This window comes from Myodes glareolus, chromosome 17 (assembly GCF_982192425.1).
Source record: "Myodes glareolus chromosome 17, mMyoGla1.1, whole genome shotgun sequence".
NCBI lineage: Eukaryota > Metazoa > Chordata > Mammalia > Rodentia > Cricetidae > Myodes > Myodes glareolus.
Genome location: NC_142042.1, coordinates 50,058,580 through 50,086,452, shown reverse-complemented (window position 1 = coordinate 50,086,452; position 27,873 = coordinate 50,058,580). Strand labels below are relative to the sequence as shown.

The 27,873-nt window shown below is 37.2% G+C and overlaps 1 protein-coding gene across 1 annotated transcript; it reads right to left on the bottom strand.

The window, feature by feature from the left end:
* Positions 1–20: 20 nt before the first annotated feature.
* Cd53 (CD53 molecule) lies at positions 21–26,836 on the bottom strand. The gene is made up of 8 exons (XM_048443429.3): positions 26,653–26,836; positions 14,485–14,563; positions 11,214–11,402; positions 7,251–7,325; positions 6,630–6,725; positions 3,028–3,108; positions 1,815–1,898; positions 21–962 (listed from the first exon to the last, which is right to left on the bottom strand). The coding sequence occupies exons 2-8, from the start codon at positions 14,545–14,547 to the stop codon at positions 891–893; spliced, it is 660 nt and encodes a 219-aa protein (XP_048299386.1). The 5' UTR covers positions 14,548–14,563; positions 26,653–26,836; the 3' UTR covers positions 21–890.
* Positions 26,837–27,873: the final 1,037 nt, after the last annotated feature.

The following is a 27,873-nucleotide window of genomic DNA, read 5'->3' as shown; positions in this document are numbered from 1 at the left end:
ATATCAAAATGAGTCAAAAGTTTGATTAATAGTGATCATAAACTATTTTGTTTATTTAAGTGTTAAAACAGTACCTTAACAGAACTTTATTTTGTAGAGAAATAACAATATAAACATGAATATGATTACCAGCTAACACAGTGGAGATATTAGTACTTCTTGGTTGTTCTCTATGGCTATATAATTCAAAAGCTGTAAGACTGAATGAAGATAGGATAGGAGTATTAGATAGTCATTTCTGAATGGATGGATATAACAGAAATCAATAAGATATTTTAACAAAGAAATGGAAACATTTCCCTTTGAAGAGATATCTCTGTAACATTCCTATTTTCAAAGTCCATGTCCAGAAGGAAACGGGGTATGTCAATTATTCTGTAAATCTGACTCCAAAATTCCCTTCAGTATGTCTCTTACATAGAATGAAAATAGCATGATTCAGAGGCTAGAGACTGATTTGACAATTGTTAAGAATCTAACACTTAAACTTGGGCCTATCTTGTAGTACTCAGGGCTAAATTCAGGGGCTCACATATGTTAGGTCAGTATTCTGAGCTATATCCATACCAGCAGCCATCCCTGGATCTCAGGTCACAAGAGCTACAGGTTCTCTTGACCTCTCATGTCCAAAAAAATTCACCCTGTTATGTCTCCCCATCTTTAAGGGATATGGTTACTGCTATCAGGTGGTGAATGATTTTCTTCTGCTTGAGATGGGAAGTTCATGACCAATATTCTCTTCCTTGGGTATATAAGGCAGGAACCCACTCAAGGGAGAGATAAGAGGAATCAAAATACCAGGCAGGCAGGTAATTGTTTGGGGCCTCATGCTATGGGTGTTTTGGATTTCCAGAGAGAAATAAGTCTTTCAAGCTCAGGGCTGTTGCAAGTCAGAGTCCTAAGGCCTGACTGGTTTTGTCAATCTGGCAGTTCAGTGTCAGAGCAAAGGACATTCCCAGCACCTGCGAAAAGAAATGAGAAAATGTAGGTCTTCATAAGAGAAATTTCTCCCACAGATACTAGGATTGGTAACACAGAAAAGCAAGATTTCTATCACCTGTGACCACTCTCCACCATCACTCCCTTCTAAGGAATTTCTCTCTTTATGATTAAGGACGGCTTTAGGAAAAAAATGGGAGCAATTGCAGTATGATGGAAATGTGGAAGGTCTTGTAAACATTTTTATCTTCTTAGGAAGTCACAGATGCTTAATGTATAGCCAAGTTGTCTTTATGGAACGGTATAAGAAAAATAAGTCAGCTCTGTCCAAGCCTTAGGTTTCTTTTGCTTCCAAGCAGAGAAAAGGTCATTTAATCCTTAGCACTTAACTAAGTCTTAAATAAAGTATAATATGCTCACTTTGGTAGAAAATAATTTTATGAATATCATACAACAAAACAACAAAATTTCCCATTCACTTGTCAAACCAAGTACAAGCAGAAAGGGAAAATAATTATAATTTCCATCATTACTTCCTTCTTAACATAAAGGGCCAATTTTTCAAAGTAACTATTTTACCATAATCTTTTCCAGACCAGCTAAGTGAGTGACTAATGTGGAAATCTGCTTAGCACTCCTAATTTGACTGTGACTCATTTGTATCTCTAAGGGACACATTAATTTGATATATATTCGTATAGTCATTTTTCTGTATGTTTCAAGTTGAGTTGATAATATAATCATTTGCTCCCTGGATAGAGAAGCTCATGAATAACATGACATTTATTGCCTCATTTTTCTTCCCCAGTACTGTTCTAAGACTTCATGTTTTAACTCATTTAATCCTTTGGGGGATCCCGGGATGAAGCTCTTACCTGTATCACACATACACAGATGGTAATGATTCCAATATATAAGAAATTGGATTGAAACCACTGTTTTGCTTTATTATAGCAACCCTAGGGAAAAAATTATAGGCATGAATGGTATCATCCAATATGTCAACTTTATCTGAAAGGTTATCTGGGATGGCAGTTTGTATTTATTTAATACAGAGACTGACATCAGATGTTGCGGTTTTATTTCCCTTTCATATTTAAAGAGACAGACATAGAGAACATTAAGTCAGAGACCTTTCTACTGATATTATCAGTATACTTGCACTTAACACAGAAGACTTAGCTCTTAACAGAGTTAAACTAGCTCCCAAGAAGTAAGTCAAAAATACATGTCCTTATGTTCTTTGGATACTCAGAGCTGATCTAAAGAATAACATGGGATTATAGGTGTTGTGATCTTTGGATCAAGGCATATCTCAATATTTGCTTCAGGAACCAGCATCATAACCTCATAAAATTCCAGAGTTGTTGACTGCTGGTTGTCCTGTGCTTTTTCCTTGGACCTGAATATTTCTGTAGATTTCCAAAGTCAGGAAAAGGTAATATGTGGTCAAGACAAGGTCTTAGGGATTTGGTTTACTGAACGATGACTCTGTTTTCTTCTAGATGAAGAGAGCCCAAAAATTAAAAGGAAAGGTGGTTTCTTAAAACTCTTTTCCCAAAACTCTCATTCCTCCACATGCTTTTAACTCATCTCACAAAGGGAATGGATCTGCCATCTCCAAGGAGGGAGAGAAGACAAGCAGTTACTTAACAAGCTATTCAACCCTAATCGTGTAAATTATACAACAAAAGAACTATCTTTTGTTGAATAATTGTCTAGAAACATCTCTGGACCAGTTTTACACAAACTACCACACACACACACACACACACACACACACACACGCAGAGAGAGAGAGAGAGAGAGAGAGAGAGAGAGAGAGAGAGAGAGAGAGAGAGAGAGAGAGAGAATAGTATAACCAAAGATTCTTCGTTGTGTCTCTTAACTGGATTAACTTGCTCCTAGATTTTCGAGGCTTCTATAGTTACTGGGTGTTGTTTCCCTGCTCTTTTTTGTTATTGCTGTTGTTGTTTTTCCAAATTCCCTGTTTCTAGGTGGAAGGTTTAGGTCCTTTCTGGAACAGTTTCTGATGTAATTAAGTTTGAACAAAAGAGCCAACAGCAGGAAAATTGCTAACAAAATTACCTGAACATCTGCACCTGGTGGGCACGAAGATGGTGGACCACTAGTCCAATCTCTTGAGCTATTTACACCACAGCAATGCAGCTGAAAGACAAGTCCCCCAAACATGATGATTTGACAATTAGCAAAAACCAACACAAACAATGAACCCTAAACTTTATACGAAAGGTATGCTTGTCATTCAAATCTGACTCTAGAAGAAAAAAATCAGAATGGGCCTACTGCTGCAGCCTCTTTGGAACTAAATGTTCCAAGACCATTATATCATTTTATCATAGAAGACCTCCTCACAGAATACAAAGGGTATGTTTGGCTTATATATTTATCTATTGAGTACTTTCTTCCCAGGAGGCCTTACAACACAGAACTAAGGCTAATCACATTGATTCTTGAGATTATTGAAAATGATATATTTAGACACCTGCTTAGATGAGAAAACAGGAATGGTAGTTTACATATAGTTTTACATATAGGAGAAATTTATGATCCAGCTAGACTACTCTTAGACATGCACCCAAAGGACTCTGTTATCCTACGAAAGGGACACTTGTTTATCCACTTTTATTGCTATTCTATTCACAGTAGCCATCCTAAATGTCCATCAACTGATAAATGGATATTGAAAATGTAGTACATTTATAAGATGAAATATTATTCATATCTTAAGAAAAATTAAATTTAGAAAATTTCAGGTAAATAGACGGAGGTGGAAACAATCATCCTGAGTACGATAGCCTAGACACAGAAAGATAAATTTCATGTTTTCTCTCTTATATGTGGATGTGAACTTTGAATGTTTAGATTATTTGTATAATTGGAGTGTAGATAGATGCCAGCACATTGGTAAAGGGGAATGGGGATGCTCTCAAGATAGAGGAATTAGATAGAATCCTGTCATATAAAGGAGATAAATGGAATGGGAATAGTTAAGTGAGTTGGGGGATAGGAGGGCAGGGTAAGGGATAGAATACTAGGAGGGGTAACTAACACTAAAGAGATCTGGAAAAAGACATATGGAAACTTTTGCAGCAGTATGTTTCCATATATATATATATATATATATATATATATATATATATATATATATATAAAACAAACTTAAATGAAATTGTCTATAATTGAACAATAATGCCCCTGCTAGACCCCAGACTAACAAATAAACCTTTGTTGGAGCTGCTGGCCATTGGGGTTCTATAGAGCCTTACATATTACAAGCTACTGCCAATACCTCCAGTTACACTCCAGAACTTGGTATAAGACCCTGTTGCTGAAACCACAACATATGTGAGTCATGGAACATGGAGAGATCAATCTGGATTGATTTGAAAGTTTGATACCTACTGGCTAGATTTCATAGTGTTGGGTGGTTCTGTATATGCTACCAGAGGAGAAAAGTAGTCATAAATCTTACAGACTTGTGACCCTGAGAGCTGTAATAATGATCAGCCTAGCAAGACACTACCACTGGGACTATCGTGACCCAGTTGTCATGGGAGTAACCAATAACATTCTGCTTGGATTTAAGACATCTTACATAAGAGGAGACATATACTTGACACCATTCCGAGGGCCAATAATTTGTGACTGGATAGGCTATAGGCTCTCAGGGAGAACCTACTAGAATGATTTTGCTAAAATGAACAAAATATCAAATCAGTTTCTAATGACTTATTACTATACCCATAGATGAGTGCATCACTTAACCATCACCAAGGAAGTTCCTTTCTTAGTAGATGGTAATTATCACAGAGACCCACAACTGGTCAACGTGTAGAAAATGGGGTACTCAGCCCTAAACTGACATCTCCTCCTAAGGATGAGGGATCTGTGTGGAAGAATGGGCAGAAAGTTGTAAGAGCTAGAGGCAGTGGAGACTAATACACTATAAGGGAACAGCATTTCCTGGGCACAACAGGGCAGTTTCGCATAAGAACTCGCAGTAATTGTGACAGCATTCACAAAAATAGAACAAACATAAAGGGTAGAATGGCCAGGAAGTTCCGTACCTAGCTGAAGAGTTATTGGCAACTGATTACTTCTGAAAGGATAGGCAGTTTTTAAGGATATAAGGTATAATGTCTGGTAGGTGAACGTCATTCCTATGGGATGACCTAACTCAAAAGTATGTAGGTATCACTAACTGAACTCAGTGGGTTTATAAATAAAATGAGGATACAAACTTGAGTGACTAGGGAAGTGGGAGCAGATTTGGGAAGAGTTGAGGGGTAGATATGATCAGAATATATTGTATGAAATTCTCAATAATAAAATTCTCATAATAAAAATGTTATTTTAAAAGAAGAGAAAAAGGAGAGAGTGAGACTTCATCAAGTCTCTAGATTCACAGTCCTTCTGGGAAACAGATTTCCTGCCATCAAAATACCTGTGAAAATAAACCAGTCAGATACAGAAAATGGTAAAATCTATAGGACAAATAACCTAATTTTTGTTCACATACACATATTAGAAAGAACACTGTTCTAGAGTAAATTGGACATCTCATTGAAATGCAACATTTGGACCTTCTTAGATCTTGATTTGTTCAAATCAGTTGAATTTTTTGAAAAAAAATAAAATAATAATTAGAATGAAGACTGTAGTCTGCATATAAATATATACTATATTTGAGGATATATTTATTAATTATGTATGTGTATGTTTGCTACATGCATGCAGGACCAAGTAGAAGCAGGAAAGGGCGTCAGAGTCTTTGGATTCAGAGTTCCAGGAGGTTGTGAGTCACCGGATTGGTGCTATAACAAAACCCAGATCTCCTAGCAAAGCAATAAATGCTTTTAACCACTGAGCCAGACTCTTTAGTGATATTTAATGAGTGAGATGATATAAGGTTCAGTATTTAATTTTTTTCAGAATTTTTTAGCAAAATGTTTGGGGATTTAATGAGGTGGCAGAGACAATGTTGATATAAAGCTGGTGACATGTATCAAGAGATTTACTCTTTTTGTTTTGTTTTTACTCTGTTATGTGTCTGAACATTAAAGGGGACTTCTAATCTGAAATGAAACAAATGAAGAGTTTGAAATATAGAGGTTGTAATTTTTCCAAGTTCTCCCATTTATTTTATGTTGTAATTTCCTATGTTAATATCGTCTATTCCATATTAATCCATCATGGGTGATGATGATACTCTTTGGACCTATATCATGCCTGTACAAGGCTCGCTAGTGCATATTTGTCCCTCAGCATTCTAAGGAAAGAATGGAAAGTTGATACATGTTTGTGGGTAAGGAGAAGCATGAGGAACATGACACTAGAGGGCTAGGTAATAAAATGTAATAATTTTGGTGACTGGGGAAAAATATATAAACTATTGCAATATTATTTATTTGGGTCTTCTTTTCATCCTGTTAGGGATAAAGCAGTGATCTTGTGTGAATAGATAAAGAATGAAATAGAATGCAGAAAAATTTGAACCAGTTGGATTAATCCCTATAGTTCTCTACATGTGAGAGCACAGACATTACTTTGGACTTTAGAACTGATGACCTTTGAGTCTGAAACATTAGGAAACAGATGCTGGTTTCTAGGAAGCAAACCTTGGAATTCAGTCTCACTCATCTGAGCAGGATTCTTTATGTACTTACATGTGACTGGATGAAGTCCCAGGCTGCCATGGTGCTGTTGTCTGTGTGATAATGTTGAATGCTGTCATTCAGGCCCTCAGCCACTAAGTTGCCCAGCTGTGATAGATCATATTTCACCAGGGAAAACATAGTAAAAACAAGATGGATTTAAGAAATAAGAGATTTCTAGTGAACCAAATAACATATACCCCCACCCAAGGAGCCAGAACTAGGGAAGTGGGATGAAGGTGGCTATATGATAAAACAAGCTGAAGGCTATATGGCTTTGAAGGAAGATATACATAATGGATGACCTTTTATCCTTCCATAACTATAGTTACAATGGAAGGATGGTACAACCAAAGCCAAGGTCAAACCTAACTGAGAAGACTACCAACTCCATAGAGACAAGAGGACAGGAGGAAGACAAGAAGACAAGCTTGTTTCATTTTCTCTTCTTATCTTTCAAGGCATCATTCAAATGCATTCTTCCTGACATTTTTTTCTCACCTCAAATGCAATTAAGTCTCATCCTCCTTACTTCATTGGTATGATTTTCTACTAATTTGGTTTTACTAACTTCTCCACTGTATATTCCCCATTTTAGTAATAAGAGAGAAAGTCATGTTTTTCATAACTTACCTTTTGCTCGTACACAAAGAGCAGGATGGCTAAGGCCACCTCAGCAAGGAGAATAATCATCAGCAGAACAAAGAACTGTGACAAAGCAGAGACATGATCAGAACATTGATCCCCACTTCTGATCTACCTCTCTCTGTCATGGGAGAAAACAGGTCTGTACATCTGTGCATACACAAACATACATACACAATCATGCATGGAAACTGCTCCTGCCTCCCCAGGGCTTCCTAAGTCCTCTCTTGTTTTATGGGCAATATGTGCTCTTTTCCTACAGCTGGACTCTAGAGAGCAGATTAGCTATCCTCTAACTTTATTCTAACATTACTGAGTCAATGTTTTAGCATCAGCCTAGTGAAACAGTTGCACAAAAAGCCAGGAAATTAAAACATGAGTTTGGGTCCTGGTCCCATATATCAGATTAAGTCTAGCTCAAGAGAAAAGGTGGATGATGATGAAGCCTGGGAAGGAATCTGAACAGAGGGAAAGAGGGAGCCTAATCATAGTTCTAAGTCAAATTTTTGTCTCCAAATTTAGAATTGTAATCCCTGCATGACATTTATACTAAAGCTTGGACAATTACAATTGTTTTTCACCTTTTAAAAAACTTAAACAACTATTTTGACTGCTTAAATCATTGTCCTCCTGTCTCTGATATTTCCTATCATTTTCTGTCTGACTGAGAACTGTTTGAGAATACCTATTATTATTATCACCATTATTGTTATTGTTGTTAATCTTGGCTCTAGTTTAAGTGTTGATCTGCAGGAGAAGATTGATTACGTGACTTAAAGGATAACTAGAATGCAAACGCATCAACCTCTTTCCTTAGTACACTAGAAAAATTGTATCTTTTCTACTCCAATGCCAGTAAGGAAAATCTAAGCCTGACAATACTCCTCAGGCTGTTTATTTGACAGAGAACTGCTATAAGACTCTCTTCTATTGCCAGTATCCAAGCTCCTTACCTAAATTGTGTAACTCCTACTATGAAGGCTACTTTGTGCAAGAGTTAAGGAAGAATTCTACATCATTGGGGAGGGTCACTATGTTCAGAAGAACCTACTCGTTATTTTTCATAAGTTAATTACTATGTGTTAAAATCTGAAGTATATTCTCACATAAAGATTTAGGCAGAAAGATAATAACCAATTTCAATCAGACGTCAAGGAAAAATATTATGCTGTGAAAAGACATGCCAGTGAAAAGGGCCATTATTGACAGTGTAACATGGTTACCACAGATAACAGAAATATCTTATTCTACATAGCCTTGGGATCCCAGGGAGAAACAAACTAATATTGGTGTATAATATCTTGGCTGATAAGAGATGCTATGGTGGTTAACTTTAATTATCAAATTGACAACCTAGAATCAGTTGGAAATTACTCAATAAATTGAGAAATTGTCTAGGTTAGGTTGATCTGTGGGAATGTCTGTGAGGGACTATCATGACTGTTAATTGAAATGGGAGAACCAACCCTGACTGTTGGTAGCATTATTTCATGGGCTGTGCCCTGAACTGTGCAAGTGTAAAGAAAGTTACCAGAGAATACACAGCAAACAATCAATGGTTCATATACTGTTTTCTATTTGCTCTTGTGATGTGGGATGTCCTTCTGTATAAGCGTTGCTTTTGTTGGGTAATGAATGAAGATGTTTTGGCCAATGGCTTAGCAGAGCAAAGCCAGCAGGGAAATCTGAACAGAGATAAAGAGAATAGGTGGAGTCAAAGGAGACACCATGTAGCCACAGAAGGAAAAAGATGCCAGAACCTTACCAGTAAGCCACAGCCTCATGGCAATACACAGATTAATAAAAATGGGTTATTTAACAGAAAGGGCTAGCTAGGAATACACCATTGACCAAATAATGTTGTAATTAATATAGTTTATATGTGATATTTGGGTCTGGGCGGATGGGAAAAGAAAATATAGTCTCTGCTTACACTCTTGACTGTAGATGTAATTTTTAAGGTTCCTGCTTAAATGTTCTACAACAATTGATATATTTTCTGTATTTATAAGATCAAACAAATACCTTTACTTCTAAATTTCTCTTTTATCACATCAACGGAAAGGAAATAAAATCATAACCTGGTACCAAGGAAGTGGATCTGTTGCTGTAATGAACCTGATGATGTTACTTTTTTGAAGACTAAAAGTGTTGAATATTGATTTGGAAAATCCCATTGAGTGCAGTGGGTAGAGCTTAATAGGCTATTCTTGTGGGATATTGAAAAGGGGATTACTAGAATAACACTAATGGTGGAGGTCCAGATCATAGACTTAGTCATTAACTGGCCTAGGGAATATTCATGTGACATTTTGGCTAAGAATCTATGTGTGTTGTTCATGCTGGAGCTGAAGAAAGCTATGATTTATCAGAGATTGCCACCAATGAAGTAAGTCCTCCTGTGCTTTCCTGGGATGATACAACAGGGACTTTTAGTGTGATATTTTGCCCAATAATCTATTTGTACTGTTCATCTTGGGACTAAAAAATCAGCTACACTTGTCAAAGAGATCAGTACCACTGAAGTGAGATCCTTGTGTTTCACTGGGACAACTGAGATTGTCTCCTCAGAGTCATCATGCAGAAACTGATACAGCTTTGGCCCAAAGGGACAAAGCTACATCTAGAGCTTGCAGCAGAATCTGAAATGTAACATCCATCCATGTGGTACTGAAGGCATAGAGTGGTCACAGATAGCAACCGAGTATTGGAACTTTGTGGTAAGTTTGGATCTTCTTCAGAGAGGCTCCTAGTAAATGTGATGCCTCAATTACAATGGAAAATCCAGGACACTGAAAATGCTCTAAACATAGGACATCCACAAAGGAGACCTACACCTGTAATATGGAACTGGTCTACTCCCAAGACAAAATCTGTATTGTTATAGGCAACATAAGTGGTGGGGAGGGCTATCCACATTGTTTGGAGCCCAGAATACAAGATCCGTCTGCTAGACATTGGAGTTAGAAGATTTGGTCTATAAACTGCTTTTATTATTATTTATTTTGCTTTTCGAAATTGTAATATAATTACAACATTTCCCCCATTTAATTTCCTAACTCCAAACTCTCCCATATACTGTTCTTTGTGTTTTCAAACATATATAATTTTTTTATTAATTATTGGTGTATTACTAAATAAAACCTGCTCCTGGTAGTTTTGTTGTATTGTTTTGTTTTGGAATGGTTGCTTTTAATGCCCTGTTTCTTCTCTTTCAGAATAACAACACTTTACATGTGTAACTTCTATTTTACAGGTTCTCAGAGTTTAAGGATCCTGGATCTTGAAGTCTTGGGAATTTTGTAAGGCTTTAGGGAATTTCTTAGATTGGGCTCTATTTCATATTCTGATATTAACATGACATGTATGGGACAAGAGAAAGAGAAAGTTATGGTTCAAAGTCATATGTGTGTATATATGAAATTATCAAATGATGGACTGTGTTGGTTAGTTTTTATTGTAAACTTGGCACAACCTAGAATCAAAAGGGAAAGGAACTTTAATTGAGGAATTATCTAGATCAGGCTGACCAGTGGGGATGTCTTCAGGGGTTGCTTTCATATTGACTGTTATGGGCGGACTCAACTCATTGTGGGTACATTATTCTCTAAGCTGCCATCTGAGTTGTAAAAGAATGAAGAAATGCAGTAAGTAAGCAAAAATTTTGTGCTTATTCCCTCTTTGATCTACTTTTTCCAAAACAAGGCTTTTTTATGTAGCTCTGGCTATCCTGGAACTTGCTCTGTAGACTAGGCTGGCCTCAAACACAGAGATCCCTCTGCCTCTGCCTCTGCCTCCCGAGTGCTGGAACTAAAGGTATGTCCCACCACTTCCTTCTTATCTCTCTCAGTTCTTTAATTATATATATCATCCAAAAGTAATTTACCATGAAACATATCATCGTGAACTTGAGCCATTATCTATCCCAACTCAGAATATTACAGTACTCACCGACATAAGCAAGCACTTGTTTTCCTTGATTGAGCCCATGCAGCCCAAGAAGGCAACTACCATGATAATGGAGCCCACAATGACGAGTACATTGCCCAGTGTCAGGAAGGGAAGGTTACGGAAGAGCACTCCATAGGTGTTTTGGACCAGGAGGTAGATACCAAAACCCAAAATGCAGCAGCCACAGACCTGAAAGGAAGAGTTCCATAGCATTCTAAGGTGAATGTAATCCTTTGTTTTTTTTAATTGTTTCTATTGAGTTATATTTTCCTCCACACCCCTCCTCTCCTCCCCCTCTCCTTCTACCCTGTCCCATGATCCCCACACTCCCTATTTACTCAGGAGATCTTGTCTTTTTCTACTTAAAATGTAGATTAGATCCATATATGTCTCTGTTAAGGTTCTCTTTGTTGTCTAGGTTCTCTAGGATTGTGAATTGTAGGCTGGTTTTTCTTTGCTTTATGTCTAAAAGCCACTTATAAATATATAAATATAATATGAGAAAAAGAAAAAAAATATAATATGAGTACATATTATATTTGTCTTTCTGGGTCTAGGTTACCTCATTCAACATGATGTTTTCTATAGCCATCCATTTGCTCACCAATTTCAAGATGTCATTTTTTTCTGCTGTATAGTACTCCATTGTGTAAATGTACCACATCTTTTTTATCCATTCTTCAGTCGAGGGGCATTTAGGTTGTTTCCAGGTTCTGACTATGACACATAATGTTGCTATGAACATAGTTGGACACATGTCCTTGTGGTATATACCCAAAAGTTGTATTGCTGGGTGTATACCTAATTTTCTGAAAAATCACCACACTGAAATCCAAAGTGGCTGTACCAGTTTGCACTCCCACCAGCAATGCAGGAGTGTTCCCTTTACCCCACATCCTCTCCAACATAAGCTGTCATCAGTGTTTTTGATCTTGATCTTACAGGTGTAAGATGGAATCTCAGAATTATTTTGATTTGCCTTTCTCTGATGACTAAGGATGTTGAGCATTTCTTTAAGTGTCTTTCAGCCATTTTAGATTCATCTGTCAAGAGTTCTCGGTTTAGCTCTGTACTCCATTTTTTATTGCATTATTTTTTCTTTTGATGACCAATTTCTTGAGTTCTTTGTATATTTTGGAGATCAGCCCTTTGTCTGATGTGGAGTTGGTAAAGATCTTTTTCCATTCTGTAGGCTGCCGTGTTCTGATTTGTTGACCATGTCCTTTGCTTTGCTGAAGCTTCTCAGTCACTTTCAGGAGGTCCCATTTATTAATTGTTTCTCCCAGTATATGTTTTACTGGGGTTCTTAAATTTCTCCTAATTTCTATTCTCATATCATTGAGATCAGAATAATCTGGTTTTTTTACTCACTCAAGACTCACCTCTTTACTCAGTTTCCCCACTATCATATAAGAAGGAAATAACAGTTTCTGCATATAAAGTAACACTTGCATCTTTTACTAAACATATTCAGATGCCAAGGAAATGTCATACCTATGAGGAACCTAATAATATATATATATATATATATATATATATATATATATATATATATAATCTTCAAGTTTTGGAATTCCAGATAATCACCTTATTACAAAGATACTTCAACCCCCTTGTGTGTGTGTATCTTTTCTGCTCAGTTGTCCATTTATGGCCTTTCCTTTGGAGAGTATGGCCACATAGAGAAGACGCTTTGTTTGAGAAAAGTTACCTTGATAGGCAGATTAATAAAGTAGCTAAATTTATAAGACTATTCTCATAAACACATGAGTACTGACTCATCTTACATATGAAATGCAGCTGCTGAATTCAATATAGTTAAACCTTCTTGGGCATATCTTTTTTTATGTTAAATTACCAAACGTGAACATATGTGTCTGAAACTTAACAGTTTTATTAATTTATATTAATTATACAAAATATTCCATTTTTATATTTCTATATATCAAGCATATAGTGTACTTTGAACATATTCACCACTCTATTAATCTTTAAGTGATTTTTCTTTTTCATTTTCCTCTTTCTCACTCCTAATAGTCCCCTTTTAGTTAAATGCCTTTATTTTTCTTGACTTTCACATATGAAGGAGAAGATGCAATCCTTTTCCATAAGATACTGACTTACTTCACTCAGAATAACCTTAAATTTCATCTATTTTTCTGCATAATTTCATCCTCCTTTATGGCTAAGAAAAACCCTACTGAATACATATGGCACATATTCTTTATTCTCTGCTGATAGAGGTCTAGTCTGCATCAACAATTTAGCAGTTGTGAATGATCCTGTGAAAAGCATGGGGGTTCAAGTATCTTTGTAATGAGGTGATTATTTTTCTTTTGGAGAAAAAATGAGTAGTGAAACTGCTAGATTATCTGGAATTCCAAAACTTGAAGGAAAAGTGAACAAAAAATGTACAGTCAACAAATGAACAATGAAAATAAGCAGTTTTAAAAGAATGAAGTGTAAATGACCAATAAGAATATGGAAAAACGTTCAACATCTTCAGCTATCAAAGCTAAATAGAGATCCCACTTCATTCTGTTAGAATGGCTATTAAAGAAAATTATCAACAACAAATGCTGACTAGGATAACAGAAAAAAAGGAACCTTTTCACACTATTGGTGAGAATAAAAACTAGCCTAGATACTGCAGAATTCATCTCTGAGGTTCTTTTTAAAAACTAAAAAACAGAACTTCCATATGATTTCTCTGTCTGTCAATATTCTTCCACGCAGTCAGGGAGTAGGAGAGTGTAGAATTTAACACCCAAATTATAATCCATTTCTAATTTATAAATGCCAGCTCTGTGCAATATTACCCTAAAGCCCCCAGAGAGATTTGGCACCTCCATTATTGACTGCACTGAGACCTTTCAGTTGTTTTGTTGTTGCTGTTGTTTGGGTTTTTTTTTTTTTGGTTTTTTGAGAGAGGGTTTCTCTGTAACTTTGGTGCCCGTTCTGGAACTAATTCTTCTAGACCAGGCTGGCCTCGAACTCACAGAGATCCGCCTGCCTCTGAATCCCAAGTGCTGGGATTAAAGGTGTGCGCCACCACCACCTGGCACCTTTCAGTTTTGTAGGCTTATAGTGTGACAAAATGGCAGGAGGGGAGGAAATTATTGTTTTTTTTTTATATGTACATGATATGTTCCAGATAGTATCGAGGTGTGCACAGTTCACATTCTATACTGTATTCTTTAGCTGAAAAGAAAGGACAGGTTAACTGGAATGGAGGGGTATTATTTCAGACATATTCAAAGGAGACACTTACCCAAAAAAGCAAGTTAAAGATAAACAGGACATATTTCAGCAATTTCAGGCTGCTCATGCCCATGCTGGGAGAGTATGACCTAAAAAGCAGAAAGAATATGAAAGGAATACTTTAGAAGATTTGGCATTGTAAAGTAGCACAACAGACTCCAAAATGCAGCTGTTTAGAATCAAAGAATTGTCACCACCATCTTGTATTTGAGCTATTTATCTCTCCTTTGGAAATTTTCCTTAAATCCTCTTTTCAAACTTTGAAAATGGAAGTCCACGTTGAACAAGCATCATCTCGAACACTGAATGTTACTCCAATTCAATAAGCAATTGTTTGGTTTTGCAGTATGTCCTATGACCCAACAATAGAGCTATTCTAACAGCAAGGTCAGTCTTAGTGGCACAGACTAAGCCAGTGCTTTTAGTCCTGTGTGGTATTAGTGACTAGTGTCTGACTGCGCAAGAAAAAGCCTCTGAGGCCAAGACTGGCTGATCAATGTGCAGGGCAGAAAGCCAGGGACTTGATCAGCCGGTTCCTTAACTGTCTTGAGATTCGTTACTAACTAAATTTGCTGTTTTTGTTTGTTTATTTTTGTGATCATATTTTAATTACAATATCTTTCCCTCCTTTTCCTTCCTCTTAACCTCTCATATATCACTCTCAATTCTCCTTCAAATTCATGGCCTCTTTTTTCATTATTTGTCATAATGGTCTATAAACCTCTCCAGACAAAAGTGGAAGGTGATATACATATGCCTCATTTGTCCTCTTATATACAATTCTCTAAGATATTTCTGTTCTAGATATGGCCACGGCTAAGTATTAGGCATCTTCCAATAGGTGTTTATCTTATAGCAGAAATAAAGCACACAAATACATAATGAGGAAGTTAAAAGGGTCCACAATATGAGCACAGTCTTTTAAGTGAGGCTATCATTTGTTTCAGCAAGGATACCACTGTGTGGATATATATGATGTCTTACATGTTAGGTATATGCATATATGTATGTGTAGGCACCAGAGAAGTATGTATAGTATCCAATTCTGTCATTCTGATTTATACCCTTAGGGAGGTACACATGCAGAGGGTGAAGAGGGAGAGAAATGGGATGGACAGTGAGAAAGTGGAAGGGATAGAGAAAATGGGGAGGAAAAAAGAGGGGAGGGAAGGGACAGAGAGAAAATTATGTCTAGACAATGCCCATCTAGGTAAACCAGGGTAATCTCTCATTTCAGGACATGAATATGATGGCAAATGCCTGTAATCCCAGTTCTGGGAAGCCTTAGACAGGAGGATTACAAATTTGAGGTCATCCTAGGCTACATAATATAATACCTGCTACATATATGCAAATTAGCCTACTAAAGCTAAAGCTGAAATGCTTGAGATAAAAATACACTGGGATATATTGTTGGTAGATATTATATAAGGAAATATTAGTGAACATTAAGATAGTATAAAAATCATAAAAAGATATATAATAGAAATTTAAATGATAGAGCACCTCTAAATAAAGTAATATTGAGTATCCTAATTTGTATGTAATGGAAGTACCCAAGTAAAGAGAAAAAAAATTCTTGAAGAATTAATATCTTAAATAAATTCTGAAGAAGATTAAAATAATTTATTCACATGATAAAGAAGATCAATGAAATCTAAAAATAAGAAATTTATGTTCTATAGTAAAATTTAAATAAAGTACACAATCAATGTTATAAACAAAATCTTAAAATAGCCAAAGGAAACAAGATATGTTTGGCACAAAATAGTTAATATGAAGATAAGATTTATAAGAAAACAGTCATTCCAGGAAAGACTAAAGTAATGCATTTAAAATACCAAGATGCACCCCAGAAAAATGACCTCAGGATTTTATAATCAGTAAAAAAAAATTGAAAAAACTAAGAAAAAGCAAAGAATATTATATACATATGATATTTGTTCATGATATTAATAAGACATAGCTATTATATGTACAAAAGCTAAGGGAATTTCTTCTCAGCAGATCCACACTACAAGAAGCATTCAGAGAAACCCACTAAGCGAATTGTTAGACCATAGGCAAGACCAACGTTACTGCACAGATAAGTAGACCACGTGTTCTTGTTAGTTGTGATTTGAACCTTAAATGACCCCTAAAGAATCATGTGTTAAATGAAGACTTGGTCCCCAGCTGATAATGCTATAAAAAGGTGATAAATTCTCATGTTATCAAAAGGTGATAAATTCTTTAGGAACTGCAGCCTGTTTGAAAGATTCAGGCTACTTGGGCATGCCTTTGCAGGGTGTGTCTCTCTATATCTCTCCTTCAATCTACCCCTGTCTCTCTTCTTTCTTCATTTCCCTCTTTCTTTTCAACCATATGACAAGAACACTTTTGCTCTGCTCTGTGCTCTCAGCACAGTATTTGAACATCAGAACACACCCAGACTAATGGGACCAGTGATCACCCATTGCATCCTTTGATACTGTGATTAAAAGACGATTTTTCCTCTTTTAAGTTGACTTCCTAAGGATTTTTGTCACAATAATGAAAAGTAAACTTCACATTATTTAAATATCTTTAATAAACACTAGACTCTGAACAACAGTATTATATGAGGTTAAAATATATGTAAAAATGAAGTTTGTAATAACAATGAATCTGGAAAGGAAAAAAACTGAAAATTCTTGTATTAGATGTGGAGTATCATTAACTCACAGCTACTGTGCTTACATGCATTGGTGCCCTACATGCATTGGTGCCCTACATAAAATTGCAGCAGGAATTTAGGACAGCTCACAAAGTTCAGGAGCTACTGGCACTTTCTGAATGCTGGGAAATAGAAAGTCAGAGTATTTTGGAAGTATGGCCAGTTGCCAATGATCTAGTAGATGCCCCACACCAGTGAACCCATGGGCAGCATTGACTAAACTCAGGTTTATTAAAAATAAATAAGGACAAAAAGTTGGGAGGAAAATGTTTTGGAGTGTTTGGGAATGGTTAGAGAGAGAGAGAGTGGAAGTGGATATGGCCAAGATACATTATATGCATCCACAAAACTCCCAGAGAATACATAGAAATAATATTTTAAATAAATAATTATAAATTGAGGGTTCAGTTGGGGAGGGAGAAGGGAAGTAAATACAGGAGGAAGGGGTTGGATGAGGGACAAAGGTGCCACATGCTATAATCCCAACACTTGCTTGCAAACTTAACTCTCAAGGACAGAGGTGGGAGGAATTGACACGTGTTCCAGGCCAACCCAGGGTACATGATTAAAGCTTGTTTCAAAAAATAATTACAAGTATTTTTGGAGTGGGATAGCAGGTTTGGGGGCACATGCCAATGAGTTGGCTATTCATTGCTACCCTATTTACAATAGGTAAATCCTTTTCCTTCTAACCTTCCTCTTCCTTCTTGTTGCTTTGTCTCAGACTCCAATTCAAATTATCCCCTACTGACCAAAGGGTTGCTCCTTCTGGGGCAACAGGTAGACTGAAGGCAGAACCACACCTCTGCTACTGCTCCTGAGATCTAATCACTCAGTCTCATCACCAGCTCTATAATTGGAAACCTGATATGGTCTCCCTTTCTTCTCTGATCCCATTCCCAACAGATCACAAAGACTTTCTCCCTCAACCTTCCTTTTCTCAACTCATCCCAGTATTGAGGCCTCAAACACCAGTAGGTATTCACTATAAATACACCAGCTAAACAGGCAATACATAACCAGAGAGGAAATAGAAGCCAAGGAACAACGTATCTACCCAATGAAGACAAATCCAGAAATCAGCACCTAAACCTATACTTATTCCCAACTCAGATGGCTAGTTGCCAGAATAAAAGCACAACCAATGCCTCCACCAGATCCCAGCTATGCAAACACAGCAAGACCTAAATATTTCAACATAACTTAAACACAAGAAAAAGAAAGACTGCAAAACAGCTTTTATGAATATTGTAAAGTTCCTTAAGGAGAAGATAAAGAAATTCCTTAAAGAAATCCATGAAAATACATACAAACAGTAGAAGGAGATGAATAAAACTGCTAAAGACTTAAAATTGGAAATAGAATCAATAAAGAAAACTCAAACTGAGGGAATTCTGGAAACGAAAAATTTTGAAATTTGAACAGAAACTACAGAGACAAGCTTCACCAACAGAAGACAACAGATGGAAGAGAGAATCTCAGGCATTGAAGATAAAATAGAAGAAACGGATTCACCTGTCAAATAAAATACTAAATCCAAAGAGACACCAAACACCCAAGAAATCTGGAACACTAAGAAAAGACCAAACCCAAGACTAATAGGTGTAGAGGAAGGAGGAGAAACCCAACTCAAAGGCTCAGGAAATATTTTCAACAAAATCATAGAAGAAAAATTTTCTAACCTAAAGGAGATGCCTATAAAGATACAAAAAGCATGCAGAACACCAAATAGATTGAACCAGAGAAGAAAGTCTCCTTGCCACATAATATCAAAACACTAAACATACAGAACAAAGAAAGAATATTAAAAGCTGCAAGGGAAAAAGACCAAATAACATATATAAAGACAGACCTAATAGGATTACACTTGACTTCTCAATGGAGACTCTAAAAGTCGAAAGTGGCTAAACAAAGATGTTTAGACTCTAATAGACTACAGATGCCAACCTAGATTACTATTCTCAGCACAAATGGAGAAAATAAGATGTTCCATGATAAAGTAAAATTTAAACAACATTTACCTACAAATCTAGCCTTAAAGAAGGTGATAGAAGGAGAACTTAAGCCTAAGGAGGTTAACTACATCAATGAAAACACAGCATGAAACATGAAAACACAGCAAAATCAAAAGAAGGGAAGCACACTCGTGTGCATGTGCATATATACATACATACACATGTGTGTACACACACACACACACACACACACACACCTCCACCAGCACTACCAACAGCAAAATATCAGGAATCAAAAATCATTGGTCATTGATATCTCTCAGTATCAATAGCCTCAATTCCCCAATAAAATGGCACAGACTAAAAGAATGAATTTAAAATAGGATCCATCTACCATTACCAGGTAGAAGATGTTAGAAGTTAAGAAGTCTAGACAGTTCAGAAATAGTAGGAAGGAAACTACTATTATTTTAATAAAAACACATAGTATTAAACTGACTCCTAATTATGACCATAAATTCAGTCAAACTGAATCTGAAAATTTTATGTTTTAAGTAGACAATAATTAACACAGTGACCCATAACTTGCCAAGAACACGAAATTGATGAATGTTCAGCCCTAAAGATGAAACAACCTCCCCGCCAGGGCTCATGGATCATCTCAGAAGAGGAGGCATAACGAAGTAAGAGCCTGAAGTGGTGGATGACTACGAGGAAACATTATCTTCTAGACACAGCAGGGCCACTGCACATTTGAACCCACATTGCTTTTGACAGAATGCACAAACCCTATGCAACACTAATCCAGACCAAATCTCAACATAGAGAGGGGAGATGGGCACACTAGTCTACCCCCAAGCAGTGGCAATATTGACAATTATTAGGGGCTGTGAATAACATTTTTACTCTAAGAGTATAGGCCCTGCTAAGCCAACCACTCTCCAATGGGAGACCTCATATCCAAGAATATTTTGAAACCACAAGCTGGTCTTAAATATTTTTTATAAAAGGATGAAAAAGGATAGAAAAAGGGGTAAATCAGTGAAGAGGTGGGAGAGGTAGTGAATATAATAAAATGATATATAAAACTTTCAAAGAACCAATTAGAATGTAAAAGAATAACTATGGTGAGTAACAAAAGATAGATATAAAAGTGCATAATGCATGATTCCAGGTATATAACATTTAAAAAATGAAAAAAAAATGTAGAAACAGAAATCGGACCAGAGATAGAATGGAAATCTAAAACCTCTTTCCTCTCTTTTGCTCATGTTCTTTGCTAAAATATGTTCCTTTCTGCCCTCAACATTTATTCTGATCAATTACTAACCATTTTTTCACTCAGTTATATCATTTTTTCATGAGATCGTCTATGATGATGTCTAACTGTTTATAGCTAGTCCTCACTCCCAGATGGAGTACCTGCACTATCTCTGAATCTCTTTCCTTATATCAAAATCGATATTACAAGCATCCCTTCCTTCATTAGAAGGTAAACTTTGAAAGTAGGCACACCCCATTCACCTTTGAATTACTGGCACCTAGCACAGCAGATTATTATTACACCAAAAATTAATAAGATTGTTAAACAAACAAATAGTTTTACCTCATTTAATAACTTCATATTCTAATATAGTAGAATATACAAGATACTACAGAGTCAGGAGCCTTGAGATTTTTGTTGTTGTTGTTAATAAATGATGCTTTAAACAAAGGAAAATAAGTTCTTCATCAACTATCAGGGGTTTATCAAGTCATCTGCCTCCTAGAGTAACGTAAATCCCAGCATCCTTGAGTCCTATCAGAACTTTTTCAAATACATATACACCCATTTTCCATCAATGACCAAGATACACTCAAGCCTGGGTGTGTCATCATTGACTCTTTCCTTTACAGAAAGCAAAAGGGTATCTGTTTCTTCCCTTTTTGGTTTTCTGTTTACTTGGATTCTTGTCAAATTGAAGGATAAAATCTGCCCAGTTGATGAATATGGCCACTTCCTTTGCAAAATGGCCCTATTTTGGCCACTTCCTTTGCAAAATGCTACAATGGCCCTATTTTCTTATAAGCTCAGGCAAATTTCTCCTATCCTCCTCACACCTTTACTGGCCAGTTTCTAAGACTCCCACTCTTCTAACATTCGGCGGAACTGACACCGACCTAACAGTTAAAAGCTGTCACTTCCACCCCATGACTCACAGTGTTTTCATGGGTTTCTTTTTTATGAAGAAAGATCCTGACGTCAATTTCCAGGAAACCTTCACGGCTAAACCACAGTGATCTGAAGCCACATCCCAGGATCCAGTGCGGGAACCAGAGCTAAACACCATTTAATTACTCCAAGAAAAGAGCTTAGACTTGTGAACTATCTTATAGGTTCCTAGTTTGATATCTCTCTCTCTCTCTCTCTCTCTCTCTCTCTCTCTCTCTCTCTCTCTCTCTCTCTCTTTCTCTCTCTCTCTCATCTCTAAATCAGCACCATGTACTCTTGCCTTAAGTGAGATCAAGTTTAGAGGTGGCTGTGGTTAAACAGAAACCTCAAAGAAAAAACTCTTAACAGTTTTTGAGCTCTGTCTTTATAAAATTCAGTTTCAGAGGCCAATATGTAGCTACAGCAAGTAGCTTTGCTTTTTTTCTACATAGACAATTTATGAGATATTAACAAGTTATTCTCACCAGGCCGTGGTGGCACATACCTTTAATCCCAGCGCTTATGAGACATAGGCAGGAGGATCTCTGTGAGTTCAAGGTCAGCCTGGTCTACCAGTTCCAGGACAGCTCAACAAACAAAAAACAAAGAAACAAGCAAAACAATTTTTTAAAAAAAAACCAAGTGATTCTCAAACAAAACCAAAAACAAGGCAGTAAGGAATGCAAAAATTCCATGGTCAGAACTTTTGAAACTAAATGACAATTTAAGTGCCAAGTACTAACCAACACTACTACACAGATGTGATGCCTATGGACCACAAGAACCAGCATGGCACAGTAACCCACAGGATGCAGTAACAGCATTACTTGGGGGTAACAAACAGGTGTCTAATTGTCCTTAAGACTCGCTCAACAAGAAGGAAATACTAAAAACCTAGCCAACCAACCAGGGCTGGTGAAGTTGTAGATCCTGGGGGATAACCTACAACTGCCACTTTACTAAGCCAGCATAATCACTGACTACATTCTAAATGATTATTCTTATACCCACAGATAAGTGTAGTCCTCAGTCCACATCAGTTCAGCTTCTGTTTTCAACAGACAAAGAAAACCACAACCCACCAAAATCAGAGCCCAGTACCAATGAATACATCTATAGAACAACGTCCATCCTTAAGGCTCTGGGATCATTGCAGAGAAGGTAGTGGAAAGACTGTAAGAGCTAGAAGATTAAAGAGTTTTTTATCTCTCAGGAATGTTGTAAGATACACGCATAAAGTCTCACCCATGTGACTGCCGAAACATGAGTAAAACAAGGACAACAATAGCACTCTAATGTGGATGGGGGGGGGGTGTGCCCACAAGGCCTCAAACCTAGACAAAGAACTACAGGCAACTAAAGGATGCTGAGAATAGGAGAAAAAAATCTTCTCCAGGGAAGAGCACATCAACGCTTATCTAATACCAAATGGTCAGTCACAAAAGCATACATTTAAGTAATAATATATAGACTGAACAGGTGTAATTATGTATGTATCAATGTGTGAGCATGACAATAATTAAAGACAAAAGAGTCTGTGAATTTGAAAAAGAATTATGGGGGGATACAGGAGGGTTGATGGGTGGAAATAGAAGGAGTTTGATGTAATTATAATCTCAGAAGGTATTAGAAACAATTTAAAATCAAAAGTAAATGGCTTTTATGTGCACCTTTTAATAAATTTGTTGTAAATTAGCGTTAATGTGGGTCTATAAGAGAAAAGTATACTTACAAAACTACACAATTTTCTTATACTGAAAATTCCTTATTCGTAATACTGTGTCATTACATTGAGGTCTATTTAGTCTGATCAGGTCTATTTATAGACAGGTCAACTTGTGTCAACTCAAGACAGGCAGACCTTGATGGAAGAGCATATCTGTTGTTCATATGCTCCACAGATGTATTAGCACTCGGGCCTGCATGTCAGCCTAATGTCAGCTTCAGCAAAGCCCAGAGCTTTGGTGGACTTGCTGCTCTGCAGGTTGGATCAAGTGGAGTCAGATTGCAAGTTATCACTGACCTGCAGTTGCTTCCGGGCTTGACAAACCAGGTGTGAGCAGTGTAACTTTGGTGACGATGACTCGTTCGGTTCAAAGCGTAAAGATTATTGTTTGATAAACAAAACTTTAGAAACAGGCTTAGTTTAAGCTCCAGCATGGCCGCTGATAAATATAGCTTTGGACAACTTCCTTAAGCTGTCAAACCTCAAGTTTCCTCATCTTTAAATAGGGATTTAATATTGCCTTCAGAGTTGTTCTAAGGATTCAATATGATAGAATTTCCTGAATGGTTCCATGGTGGAGGTTCAGTGAGTGCTGGGTGAAAGAAGGAGTCATTGTAAGGGGGGCCCTGAGCTCCTGGGAGCTCTCCGGAGTAAAATACCTCAGGGGCCAGAAGGCTTTAATAACCATTTCCCTTGTTTTGTTTCTTGTAAATACTTCTTTAAAAGATTTGCTTGCCTTTTGTAAGAAAAAATTCATGAAAAGAAAAATAAGGAAGATAAAAAGAAAATGAAGTGAGGAAAGGTTGCTCCAAATGATAGTGGGGAGTTGTCTCCTCCCACTCTGGAGCTCAGCAGGATGTTACTAATCACTACCGGGCTAGAGATCTTTATAATAAGGCTATTACTTAAGCTAGGAGCAGTTACCCAGAGCTCTCACACAGTCCACCCAGTAGATGTCACATCGTCTCTATTATCTTAAAACCACGAAGACTTTTGCAGTAAAACATATTTCTTGATGAAAATGGATAATCAGTAGAGAAGATTTGCCTCTATACCCCAACATAGTAATTCATGGCTTATATTGTGAGCTCTTACTTACTGGCTTTGCAAGTACATATTTTCTCTTTCTGAAAACCTTTGTCCAGACAGTCTTCACAATCCAAATACCCAACCACCCTCTTGCCCATCATCTGCAATCTTAGAGACCAGATCTAGACAGGTATCTTGTTTCTACACATTCTTTGTGCTTCAACATCTACACCTAAGTGTAGCTATTCCTGATAACATCCCAAGGACAGGTGCCTAGTGTACAGAGCGACCTACGCAGTGGATGCTTGTTGAGGTATAAGGAAGTGTTATAGGCTGACTATGAACACAAGCCAATATGTGAAGAAGGCAAGATGAACACAAGCCACTATAACTAAATCAACACACTAATTGTTGGAAGGAAACTTAAGAAAAAAAAAGAATGACTACAACTTCACACACACACCCAAAAATAACCTCTACTTTTCCTTCTGATCAAGGGAGACAATAAGGTTAAAGAGGAAGAAATCTGCCTCTGTGTCCCAACTCAGAGACACATTCTATCGAAATTGTTGTGTCTAAATGTCAAGCATAGCTCTGCCCTGAAATAGACCCAGGACTTGTCTGTTCAGTAAAGTTGCCATCTACTTTCAATTGCCAAGTAGGAGAAAGGTCTTGGTGCTTCCTGTGATCATGTGACTATTTTCTCTTGCTTAATTTCATTTCTATCATGCCTGTGGCAAGGAGTGGGGGAGTAATATTTCTCTGAGTGCATATTCAGAGTTCAGTAGCTGTAATGTTAATAGACTCAGCCTGAATAATAAATTCATAACAGTGTCTTCTCTCAAGGAGTCTTTGGCAGACTCCCAAAAACCTGCAACTTGTGTACATTCTATTTATAGGAAAGAGCACATTGCATTGTGTTCTGTCTACCCCTATATCTGCCCTCCATGATAGTTTCTTTGTGATTGACAATCACATCAGTTATCTTTGTGTGTTCAGCACCTGAACACAATGCCTGGCCATTGGAGCATTGTAGGGTGGTAGGGGATGGGAAAGGAAAGCTGTAGTTTGAGGGCTTCCGGCCAGTCAGAGGCTAACCAGAGGGCATACGAAGCTAAGAAAACAACAGGGTTTTTCCTTTCCAGCTCTGTCTCGTGTTAACTAACTAAGCTTTGAGTGATAGTAAGGTAGCTGTGATGGCCTGGACTTTGGATCACTTCCTGTGCATACAGGTAAGAGAACGTTGTGTTAAAAGAGAAATAATCTTAACTGACCCACACAGGAAACCACATTTCAGTTCAACATCTGCTCCTAATCAACAAGTTTCGAAACAGTGAAGATTCCGTTTTAAGATTGAGAAACCAAAACTTTGCTCCCCAACAGATACCATTCTTTGGTTCAGTCCTCTAATATATATGATTGCCCAAAGAATCCTGTAAGGGCAAAATTATTTTTGGACAAATTCTCTCTTCTTCCTCATTTCTCCTCCTTATCCATTGTACCTGCCAAAGCAGTGTCCGACTTCAAGGGATGCCTAACCCCTGATTGTTAACTTAGTTCACTAAAAACTGATCGTTATTTCTAATTATAAGGTTTAGTAGCCTCTGAGGGAAACTATAGTAAGCTGCAGCTTTCTCCCCATTTTCTCCCCTGATTTTGAGGTGAGTAAATGAGGTCACAGGGGACTTTCTTATCTCTCATTTAGATCATAATTAAAAAACTCTCATAGTTCCTGGACCAAGAAGGACCTGACACAGACATTTTGTATTGTATTGACAAGGGACAACCATGTTAGTCTCAGAAAATCAGGACCAAAGCTTGACTATCACTCTGCTGAATACCTGAAGCCTAAAATTAGTTTGGGTAGTTAGTTAGTTAGTAAATTAGCAGCTGGAAACTACTGCTGTATCAAATGTTGTGTTTCCTCTCAGCTGAGCACTTCATAAGAAGTTGTTAATGTTCACGCTTCATATATCAAAGATTAGCAAATATGGAGAAAGAAGCCCTTAGATTACAATGTATGTGGTGCTCTTTGAAAGCCCCCAAACATCCTCAGAGGTATCTTGGAACAAAATCATTAAGCACAGTTACAGGGCGCCTACTGTGTTACAGGTTTCTTTTTACCTATTTTATACCAAAACACAACACTCAGAGCACTAACTTCCCTTATAAAATGTTTTCAGATGAAAACAATACATCTCATGACTACTGTTCTAAATCACTCCAGCTATTACCTCTCTCCCCACTTTAAAATCAAAACTCAAGTTTCCTAAAGCACCAGCAACAGAGAAGATCTCCCTCATTTCTCCCCTCACCCAGAAAACTTCAACCATCAGAAACCATCATACAAAGTAAGCAATTCAGTGCTATAGAAATGTAGGCTCATGGATGTTCAGGCCCAAAGAGATATCAGATAACAAAGTCAATCCAAGTATTTCCAGCCCGATTCCCTGAAGGAACTGCTGATCTAACTATCTGTGAAATCAGAAATTTTAAAGTTACTAGAGAGATTAATGGGGACTCTTAAAGTAACGTGCCCCCACATTAGCTGGTTCGGAGATGTTAAAAGCCGTAAGTCTTACCTTTTGGAGGCAGTGTCCCTCAGTACTTCAGGTAGAATTTGTTGATTATCTTTAAGGTGGCCAACACAGGCTGGTAACACAGAAGTCTGGGTCTATTTGTGTAAAAGGAGAAGTGAAGAGAGAAAAAATACAGTCGTGCCGAAAAGACAGGAAACCCAAATGAGAAGAGTGAGGAAGTGAGACTGAGTGTTCTCTCTGAGGCTCAGATAGTCAACTGTTCCCCAGTGGGTTTTCAGAAGCTCCCACCCACAGTCAACTCTAAGATGGTTTCTGGGAACCAAAGACCTACCACACCAATCTGAGTCCTGGGGAACTCTACAGTGATTTGGGTGGTAGTTCCTGTGTGGAGAACAGGGACTTCTCAATTGAAATGGCACCTAGGAAATACGTGTGGATCTTTTCTTGTGTACCTGACTCCATCACCTGACCACCAACTATACTACTAAACCATGGTGACAAAGACAGCATGGTACTGGAACTAAAACATACTTGTATACCAATAAAACCTGATAGAGGACACAGTAATAAACTTTATTTTTTATTTTTTACTTTTTTATTTTGGTTTTTCAAGACAGGGCTTCTCAGTGTAACAGTCCTAGATGTCCTGGAACTAGCTCTTGTAGACCAGGTTGACCTCAAACTCACCAGAGATTCACCTGCTTCTGCCTCCTGAGTGCTGGGATTAAAGTTGTGTGCCACCACCACCTGACTGAAATAAACTTTTACAGATATGGATACCTAAAGAATTAGTCTCCAAGGAAGAAATACAGATGAACAACATAATTTTAAGTGTTCAACATCCTTTGCCAGCAAGAAAATGCAATTTAAAACTACTTTGAAGATAGAAACTGAAGAAGAAACCCAAAGATCTCCATGTTCATTGGTTGGTGGGATTAATATTTTGAAAATGATCTCATTACTGAAAGCAATACACAGATTCAATAAAAAAAATCCCCATCATAATTCCAGCATAGTCCTTCACAAAATCAGTCTTCAACTTCATCTGGAAACAAAAAAATTCAAAATAGCTAAAACAATCTTGAATTAACGGACTGCTGGGGATATTACCATCCCATGTTTCAAGTGGCATAACAGTGCTATACTAATAGCAAGATCATGGTATTGTTTCAAAAATAGACATGTTATTCAATGGAATCAAATTGAAGTTTGTCCTATGGATATATGATATTTGATAAAGAAGACAAAACTACACAATGTTGA

Bases quoted from the DNA above. Each gene is read 5' to 3' on its own strand.
- Cd53 (XM_048443429.3), bottom strand. From the start codon at position 14,547: ATGGGCATGAGCAGCCTGAAATTGCTGAAATATGTCCTGTTTATCTTT. The intron at 3,109-6,629 runs GTAAGTACATAA...CTTGTCTTTCAG, and splicing joins GGGACTTCATCCAGTCACAT to CTGCATTGCTGTGGTGTAAA. The intron at 1,899-3,027 runs GTAATTTTGTTA...TTTTTTCCCTAG, and splicing joins CACCAGGTGCAGATGTTCAG to GGTTGCTATAATAAAGCAAA.